The sequence below is a fragment of the Arvicola amphibius genome, chromosome 12 (genome assembly GCF_903992535.2).
Source record: "Arvicola amphibius chromosome 12, mArvAmp1.2, whole genome shotgun sequence".
NCBI classification, from domain to species: Eukaryota; Metazoa; Chordata; class Mammalia; order Rodentia; family Cricetidae; genus Arvicola; species Arvicola amphibius.
Window position 1 is genome coordinate 66,439,745 of NC_052058.2, and position 10,182 is coordinate 66,449,926.

At 47.2% G+C, this 10,182-nt stretch overlaps 1 protein-coding gene across 1 annotated transcript; it reads left to right on the top strand.

Moving 5' to 3' along the window:
- Nucleotides 1-7,778: 7,778 nt before the first annotated feature.
- Nucleotides 7,779-9,911, top strand: Ier5 (immediate early response 5). The gene has a single exon (XM_038349466.1). The coding sequence runs from the start codon at nt 8,023-8,025 to the stop codon at nt 8,935-8,937; it is 915 nt and encodes a 304-aa protein (XP_038205394.1). The 5' UTR covers nt 7,779-8,022; the 3' UTR covers nt 8,938-9,911.
- The last annotated feature ends 271 nt before the right edge of the window (nt 9,912-10,182 follow it).

A 10,182-nucleotide genomic window follows, 5' to 3' on the forward strand; every position in this document is an offset into this window, starting at 1 on the left:
AGGGAAGGGAGGAAGGGAGGGAGGGACAAGCCAGTATACAATAAACACTAATGGTCACTGAAGGCTTCCTGCGAGAAATGATGTGTAGATGTAAGGTAGCAGCTGAGAGGTTATTTTGTTGAGGGGATAGGAAATGAGATGTACATTTATTTATTTATTTGTTTGTTTGTTTGTTTGTTTATCTATCTTGGTGTTAGTGGTCATACCAGGGATTTAGGCATGCTAAGTATTCACTCTACCACTGAGCTACATGCCCAGTGCTAAAAGATATACTTTTGAGGTTAGAGGTGTGTGTGTGCATACGGGCACAGCTGGAAGCCAGAGCTTGACTTCCTCTATTGCTGTCCACCTTATATCTTAAGATTGTGTATAGGTATCAGATGTGTAGCTTACTGTTTCAGCTAGACAGCCTAGCCAGCAAGCCCTTGGGATCCACTTGTCTCTGTCCCCAGCTTACAAAACAGAAAGTGTTCCACCCCCTCAGAATCCATTTACTGTGTCATATTTTTGAAGCTTAAAGTGATATGTGTGACAAATATAAATTACAAAAGCATGCTGCCATTTACAATATTTATGGGGGTGCTGGGGATCCAAACTCAGGTCCTGTGCAGCAAGCACTTATACCCATTGAGGCGTTTCTGCCTCCCAAAGTACATTTTTTTCTGTTTGTTTGTAGAGCAGACTGGCCTGGAACCCACAGAGATCCACCTGTCTCTGCCTCCCGAGAGGAGTGTGCCACCACTGCCCAACAAGATATTCTTTTTTGAAACAGGGTCTCACACTATAGTCCAAGTTACCCAGGCTGACCTTGAACTCATACCCATCTTTCTGCTTTGGCTAAGAGTTATACCATTTAAGTAGGGGTATTTAGCTGGGACACAGATGGAGTGTTTGTGGTCTCAGAGGAGTAGATTTAAAGAACCCTAAACTGTTAGATCTGATCCAAAGCCAATCAGCTTGGCTACTCTTCTCACTGTCTAGACAGTATAACCACCTAGGGAGTTTTGGAAAACTGTGACACAAAACTGTCTCCCCACAGAGCCTCTGATTTACAGGATCTGGGAAGGTCTGGGTGTCAAAGGGCTCTGCAGGGGATGCAAACGAGCAGTTGTGATTTGAAGGTTACTAGCCACTTTCACAAGACTAGGAGTACCTCCCGCTCCCTGTGCCCAGACTCAGGCTGTGAGAACTGCCGTGGTGTTCAGAGGGCTTCAGCCTATCCACAGTCCTGGCAGTTTGTTTCGGATATTGCATTGCATAAGCTTTAGGAGACCAGGCCAGAAAGCTGGAATCCCACAATAGTCATGAGAAGACATTTATGGTGGATCCATCCCGCACCCCGTACCCCCAGGAAAGAATATGGCACATTAAAAGTAAATGTATCTGTACCTTCCAGGTGGACATCGTGACTAAAGAAAAAGTCCACTCCAGCAACCCAGGAGGGTGATGCTATCCAGGTGAGCACTCTCAGAAATTTATTTGTACATTTGCATATTATTTTATTTTGTTGTTTGGTTTTTAAAACAAATTCTTCAGTTGCTCAGGCTGGCCTAGAACTGAATTCCCTATGTAACCAAGGATGACCCTGAAGCTTTTTTTTTTTAATGATTTTATTTTTATTTTATGTGCATCGATGTTTTTGCCTGCATGTGCATCTGTCAGATTCCCTGGAACTGGAGTTACAGACAGTTGTGAGCTGCCATGTGGGTGCTGGGAAATGAACCCAGGTCTCTGGAAGAGCAGCAAGTGCTTTTAACTGCTGAGCCCTCTCTCCATCCACCAGCCTCCACCTTCAGAATGTTTCAATTCCAGGTGTGTGCAGCCACACCCTGTTGGTATGTTTGCATTTTGAATTAAAATACTGTTGGGTTGGTTTGTGTGGTACTATGTCCAAGTAAGTGCTTTTCCAACATTGTGACTTCTTCTCATCCTCTTCACCCAGTGAACTGTTTCTATAGTGCTGTAAATATGGCATGTATTTAATTTTTCCCTTTAACACTGAAACTGTTTTGTGTTTCACTTTCTTTCTGTTTTTTTTTTTCTTTTTTCTTTTTTTGGTTTTTCGAGACAGGGTTTCTCTGTAGCTTTGGAGCCTGTCCTGGAACTAGCTCTTGTAGACCAGGCTGGCCTCGAACTCACAGAGATCCGCCTGCCTCTGCCTCCCGAGTGCTGGGATTAAAGGCGTGCGCCACCACCGCCCGGCTCTTTCTTTCTGTTTTATCTTCCTTGTTCTTTCTCTCTTCTCCAGTTAAAGACATCTGTTAGTTATCCTCAATACGCTCAGGCATATTTATATGGTTATGCTTAACTACCTCCTTGTTGTCCCTAGAAACACAACTAGAGCCATGTATAGAAACAATTATAATATAATGATATAATAACAATATATAAATGTAATATATAATGTAATTATATAATGATACAATAATTGGCTTAAATTATTTTATTTAACACAATATAGCAAAAATTTTGTCATTTCTATAACTATCATAAAGATATTTTATTATGATTTCCACTGTGATTTGGGGGAGGATTTTGTTTGTCTGAGACCGGATCTTTCTACATGGTCTTAGGTAGCCTTAAACTTTCGCTGATCCTCCTTCCTCAGCTTACCCCAGGACTTGCTCTGGGATTACAGGTGTGTACTACTATGTTCTGCCATCACAATGGAAATGAGGTATTTTACATTTTCTTTAGATACTAAGTTCCTGAAGCCCGCTGTGGAATTTATATTTATCACACATATCACTTTTAGCTTTAAAAATATGACTCAGTAAATGGATTCCGAGGGGAGGGGACACTTCTTGTTTTGATTTTAAGTTGATTAAAGTCAATAAAACTAAACGCTTAATATCTTCGGTTGTTCTAGCCACATTTCATAGCCACTGTGTCCCCACTTTGTGGTAGTAGAAGCCTCCTGATCACAAGTGCTTGGTCCCTTGGAGATGGATTCTCAAGAGTCCATTCTGTTGGCTCAGGATTACAGGAAATCCTGGCAATAATTACGAAAGCACAAACGCAAGTTAGCTGACATTTACTAAGGCTCCGTGATGTGCTAGGTCCTGATGAAATAAAAAGAATAACCATAGCAACACGTAAGACTTCGTTAAGTGCTTGCATGGACTACGACCTATACTAAACCGTCCAAGTTGTCTTTATTAGTGCCATTTTACACGGTAGACTGAGGCACAAAACTAGGAGGAGTTTTCCCATTTCACTAGAGATGAAATAAGTTTTTGAAGGTCACACAGACAATAAGAGGTGGATCCAGGCATTACAGGCCAGAACATTACACACTCAAGATGAATCCCTACCATCCCAACTTATAACTCGACAGCTTTGGGAAACCGACTTCACTTCTTGGAGTCTCTGTTTACTCATCTCTAACGCCTGTAAGCTGACCATCATGGTGCTCGGTGAATCTCATGATTGCTAGAGATTTTACATATGTGACCCTCTGGATGTACCACCGTGGCCACCCTGATTGTTACAATGTTGGAATGTCCCGACAGTTGATGGGACATCTTTCCCAGCTCTTTCCCCTTCCTGCCCTCCTGCCTGTCCCACAGGTGCCTTCCGTAATCTGACATTGAAAGGGCTTAGCCTATTCTGATGGTTAGTGTCTGTGCCCCATCAGTCAGCCTATATTTTCACTATCCCTGTCTTTGATGAGGGCACAAGCTGGGAGGGGGTGCTAGGCATAGAGAAAGAAAGTGATAAGGGCAGCCACGAAGGAAGGAGTATAAAGTATCCTGTGGTTAATGCTGGGATAGGTCAGCTCAGATGGGTCAGAAAGCCTTCTCAGGCCCCTTAGCAGCCTGTGTGTATTGGGCAACATCCTGGATCATCACTGCATCACCAGAGTTCTTTTTGTCTCTTACATTTGGTGTGTGTGTGTGTGTGTGTGTGTGTGTGTGTGTGTGTGCAGGTGTGCTTATCTGTGCATGCTTATATGGAGGCCAGAGTCACGCATCTCCCTCAATCACACTCTACCTAATTTATTTCTTATTCTTTTCTTTGGCAGTACACAGATTCAAAGTATTTAGATCTCATTTAACATCCATTACCCCCTTCCAACTCCTCCTCCCAACTTTATCATCATATCTTCCTTCTCCTCTTCAACCCACTGAGTCCAATGAGCACTGAGCATATTACACGGGGGTAGGGCCACCCACTGGAGCACGGGCAACCTACCAGGGGTCATGGCTCCCTCCTTTAGCAGCCAGCACTTGACAAAAGTTCCTCAGCTTAGCCGGGCGGTGGTGGCGCACGCCTTTAATCCCAGCACTCGGGAGGCAGAGGCAGGCGGATCTCTGTGAGTTCGAGACCAGCCTGGTCTACAAGAGCTAGTTCCAGGACAGGCTCCAAAGCCACAGAGAAACCCTGTCTCGAAAAAACCAAAAAAAAAAAAAAAAAAAAAAAAAAAAAAAAAAAAGTTCCTCAGCTTGGGGTAGAGCCTCATGAACTTCCCCTCTTTATACTGGAGTTTCTCCTTATTGTTTGAGATAGGGTCTCTCATTGAATTTGGAGCTTGCCATTTTGGCCAGACTGGCTAGCCAGAGAGTCTCTGCAAGCCATCTGTTTCTGCTCCCCAGCCCAGGGATATAGGCATGCACCACTAGGCTTGACCTTCTATGGGATGCTGGGGATCCAAACTCTGGGTGCTGTGCTTATACAGCAAGCCTCTGACTCTCTGAGTCATCACCACAGCCCTGTCTCTTTACTCCCCTGCCCCCACTCTTTCTTATTCATTCAATCTCGTTCATGCCTTCTCAATAATTCTTTGCCTAAACATTCATGGAGGTTTTACACTTGGTCACCTGCTACACCGATTGTTCTAGAATCCATCCTGGGGTTCTCTTGTTATCTTTAGTCAGTCCCTGAGGCCTCCCTGTTGAGGCATCCAGGATTTGCTATCATTACCTTGGCAACCTGACAAAGGAGATGCTCCCTGTACTCCATTCTTCTGTTGCTGCTCAGAGTCTGGATGCTACCTTACACCTTTGAGCACCTCTTCAAATATGCTTTCCTTACTCAAACATTCGTCTGTCCCTTCCTTCTACAGTCACTTCTGTTATTTCAAATTCAACTGTAGGGGGTAGCATGCTCTAATAACTAAGGTGTTTCAATAGTGTACATATAGAAGCCCCGTGCTAGTCTGAGGGTTTTTTTATTTTGGTTTTTTGTTTGTTTTGTTTTATATGGTTTGGTTTGGTTTCTTGAGACAAGGTTTCTCTGTGAAACAGCCCTAACTGTCCTGGAACTCGCTCTTGTAGACCAGGCTGGCTTCAAACTCACAGAGATCCACCTGCCTCTGCCTCCTAAGTGCTGGGATTAAAAGCATGTGCCACCACCATCAGGCCATTCTTTGACTTTTTAAATAAAATCAAAATAATGCTCGGAGGGTACGGCAGCACACACCTTTAGTCCTGGCACTGGGGAGGCAGAGGTAGGTGAATCTCCAAGCTCAAGGCTAGCTAGTTCCAGAACAGAACAGTCAGAGCTACGCGGGGAAATCAATCTCAAAAAAAAAAAAATCAAAAATAAATAAATATATAAAGCTTAAAAAGAAATTCCGGTAAAAGAAATAAAGCTTTGAAAGACCCAGGTCCTGTACCTCCCCATGGTCATGAACCAACTCACCGAGTCCACTCAAGAAGAGCATCTGTTGGCATGTACGGTTAAGCAAACCATATTAGACAGGAGCACGGACTATGACTGTACACTATAGTGGTATATTATTTGTGTTTTAACAAATAAGTCTTGCCTGAAGACCAGAGGCAAAGCTAAAGCCACTAGAGGTCAGGTAATGATGACACATACCTTTAATCCCAGGATTTGGGAGACAGAGGCAGATGGATCTCTATGAGTTCAAGACCACCCTGGGCTATACAAGATCAATGCAGAAACAAACCCAGGTGGTGGTGGCTCAGACCTTTAATCCCAGTACTAGGGAGTCATATGCCTTTAATCCCAGAACTAGAGAGAATATGAAATGAGAGGAGAGAGATGTTTAGTCTGCTTGTCTGCCATCGCCCAGCCATGGTAGAGGTAAGACTTCTCTAGTGGCTTGGCTGCTTTGCTTTTCTGGTCTTCAGGCAAGATTTATTTATTAAAATACAAATAATATGCCGCTCTAGTACACTTATCTAAGTACCACCTATTATGTGGCATCAGTAAAGGTATCCGTAAGGTGTACTGTTTTGATACACTCTCCATGCCCTCCTGAATAGGTCATTTGTGATGTAGCAGGTTCTATAGAACCTCACTGAGCTGCTCTCCTTAGGAAACCTGAAGCATGAAGTCTTTGCTGCTAAGGGTGAGTGGCCAAGGGTAGATGCTGACTTGGATTCCAATATTCAATAAATATTGGTAAGGAAAAAAGAAAGAAAGAGAGAGAGAGAGAGAGAGAGAGAGAGAGAGAAAGGATTTTCAAAGAAAGAAAATGGAGAACCTTGTATTATTAATGAACATATATTGCTGTTGTTCGATGTCATAATTATTTTCTCTCCTCTATGTGAGCTGGAAATTCCTAGGAAGGAGGGTTTCACTTGTAACCACTAGTGAGTGGTCAAGGGGAAGGTGACCAGGTGATCGCAGGTGAGGGCACCCGACTGTGAACTGCCTATGGTCAGGCCTTCCTCCTACTAGTATTTACATAAACATATCGCTTGGCAAAACCCTATTGTAGGATCAGGCCAAGTTTTCACCCAGACTCCATGAAGTTTACTGTGCTGTGCTGAAGTTTACTGTGGCTAAGAGTTGTCATCATCTTCTGTATAGTAAAATAGGTGTATATGTGATCTCTCCTTTTTAACATCAAAACTTAAAGACTATGAGATGATTTACAAAGTCATCAGGCACCAATACAATCCTGTGGCCCTTTTGTCAGGGTACTAAGGCTCAGGGGATGGAGTACGCGGTTGACCAGGACCCTTCCCATGTTATTAGCTTGTCATAAAACAAATTTACAACATTATACAAACCCAGGATTTCTCTGTTTGTAGTTTCAGAACTTACCAGATTTTCCCAAAGGTGGATTAGTCAGTTACTGTGCTTAAAAAAAAAGAAAGAAAGAAAAACAGAACAACCAACCCCTAAACCAACCAAACAAGCAAACACTGCAGAGAAGTAGGTAATATCTTCCATTTATTCCACTTAATAATATGACAACTGATGATTTGGGGAAGGGAGTGGAAGATAACAGCTTTAGGAGAGAACCAAAGACTTTGTGCCTGAATACTGTTGCTTGATAAGCCCAAAGCTTCCCCTTTTGTTTGTGGTCAAATGCTAAGAGTGTGACACTAATGGGAAAGGAACTGACTCCAAAATAATATATCAAAACTTCGTACTGTTTGTTGTTCAGGGTTGTCTCTGTCTTGTATTGCCATAGCTTCCATTCCTGTCAAGAAAAGGTGTCAGCAGTTGGTGACCGCTCATGAAAAAAGCCGAACTTCATTATTTTCAGCACTCTAAACGATTGACAGTTTGGTTCTAGTGAGTTCCAGCTCACAATTCAGATACCCTAACGACAGTTCTGTGGACCTCACTCGCCTACACCGTTGCCTTGGAACCCAAATCCCACCGCACTTGTTCAATGGGCCCTCCGCGATCGCCCCCTTTAAGAGCTTGCTCCGCTCCGCGGGACTAACGTTTGAACCGGCCCTGACGCCCCACCTCCTCCTCCGATTGGCTGGGGGGCGGCGCACGAGCCGCATCGGCCCGCCCAGAACGGTTGGCAGCGCTTTGTGATTGGCGTTCGAGGAGTCTATATAAAGCGCGGAGTGGGCTTGCTCCGCTCAGTTTAGCGAGCAGCCGGGTTCAGGTCTGTTGTCTTAGGTGAAGAGGCGGAGGAGATTACGCGTCACCGGGTCTTTTCTCCACCGAGCTTTCAGCCGGCGAGGGTACACCCCAGAGGCGAACCTATTCAGGGTTCCTGCCTCCAGCTCATCTCGCCGCTTCGGAACGCGTACCGGCGTTCACCCCATCGTCTAGGCGCCACTCTCGAGAAGCGGAGGCAGGATGGAGTTCAAGCTGGAGGCTCACCGCATCGTCAGCATCTCCCTCGGCAAGATCTACAACTCGCGGGTCCAGCGCGGCGGCATCAAGCTGCACAAGAATCTCTTGGTGTCGTTGGTGCTGCGCAGCGCCCGCCAGGTCTACCTGAGTGACCCATGCCCTGGCCTCTACCTGGCCGGCCCTACGGGTACTCCGGCGGTGCCACCGCCTCAGCAGCCCGGAGAGCCGGTGGCCGGGCCACCCTCCGGCTGGGGAGAGCCGCCTCCCCCTGCCGGCCGCGCCGCCTGGCCGGAGCCCGAGCCGCAGCCTCAGCGCCCCATGGTGTGCCACACAACGGGAGCGGGAAGCTCAGAGCCGGTGGCTTCAGTAGCCGGAGCAGGGGACGCTCTCCGGGGCGGAGAGACGGACTCGGCGGCAGCTGCTTGGAGCCGCGTGGAGCGTCCGCGCGCGGCGGCTTCTGGAGGCGGCACGGACACGTGCCCCGAGGGGCCCCGGGCTGTCCGCCGCCCGTGCGGCTGTCCCCCGACCCGGGAGGAGCAGCCTGTCGAGGACGGTTCCCCCGCGCCACCCGCCCCGTGTCCCAGGAAGCGCGGCGCAGCGGGAGTGGGTGGTGGCCGCGCTGGCTGCCCGGCGCCTGGCTCGACCCCTCTCAAGAAGCCGCGCCGGAACTCGGAGGAGCAGCAGAGCACCACCGATGAGGACACCGACGAGGAGATGGAGACCGGGAACGTGGCAAACCTCATCAGCATCTTCGGGTCTAGCTTCTCGGGACTCCTACGGAAAAGCCCTGCGGGCGGCCGGGAGGAAGAGGAGGCGGAGGAGAGCGGCCCGGAAGCCGCCGAGCCCGGGCAGATCTGCTGCGACAAGCCGGTGCTGAGAGACATGAGTCCCTGGAGCACAGCCATCGTGGCCTTCTGAGTTCCCGGGGCCCGAGCGGCTGGAGCTTGAGCAGCGGGCGTCCCCGAAGTGCTGCCGTGGCCTTTCCCGGCCTCGAGGGCGAGCCGAGACCGTTGGCGCTGGGCGCGAAGGGGAGACTGGTTGCTGCCGGGCAGCACATCGCCCCGAATGGGGCAGCCCGGCTGGGCCGTGGCTCTCGAGTCTCACGTAGAGACCTAGAGTTGGAGGCTTATCGGAAGAGGACGATCGATCGTTAACTTTTGTGTCTGTGTGTGTCCGTGTGTAAGTTTGTCTTGTGTTGAGACTGTTCTGTGGTTCTGGAATGCACCACCCCTTCCCCGGGGCTTGAGACTTTTGGGGGAGCAGACCGGGACTTTCCTCCGCCAGCAGCACAGAAAAGGAAGCTGCTGAAAGGCTCGAGGCAGGGGAGTTCCCCGCTCGATCTTGGGGGAGAGAGGGACTTTACACACTCTCATGAAAGCTAGAACCTCATCGGCGCGGAGTGGCGTTTCCTCACAGGATTTCCTCAGACTAGAGGGAGTTCGTCTGGAGAAGAGACTTGTATTATTTTTCTCCCTCCCCACCTTTCTCTAGCACAGCAGAAGCGCTTCTACCCTGTGATTACTCTGGGACAGCAGAACATTAAGGGACCTTCAATTCCCCAAAGGGGAAAAAAAGCTTGGTGAACTTCACAGAAGAGTTCAAGCTTGGAAATACGGAGTTTATAGAGAAAAGATATATTTTTAAAAGCTCTAGCTCAGAACTTACTACACAGTGCTTTTAAAAAAGTGTTTAATGAAACAAAGTTTACAGGCGAGCTCTAAGTGGAAGGACCTTATGGTTTTGTAGATACAGTGACTCCAGTCTTTGTTGTATAAAGGTTGGGGGAGCTGATAAGGGTTTTGTACAGTATTTTCTCCTCCTCTGTATTGATTTTTGTATAAAAATGTAACTTTACGTGTCTAACACGTATTAAATATTTTGAAGCAACTCCATTGCCTGCTTGTATGTAATCACCTGTCTGGGTTTTCAACAAAGTGGGGGGAGGGGTGGCCAGACTGGGAAATGAAAGTGTGGTTCTTAGTATCAGTCATTGACAGACTAGGGACGTTGTTGGTTTACTTGAGTAAGTATCAGGAGAGACACATATAAGAGGGTTTTTTTTTTTTTTGGCGGGGATGGGGGGAGGGAGGGTTCTTTTTTGTTCACACACATCCTCATCTCAGAGGACTGCTGATAGATCCTGATGTCAAGGACTGGCAGGTT

Coding starts and splice junctions, on each gene's coding strand:
- Ier5 (XM_038349466.1), top strand. CDS start 8,023: ATGGAGTTCAAGCTGGAGGCTCACCGCATCGTCAGCATCTCCCTCGGC.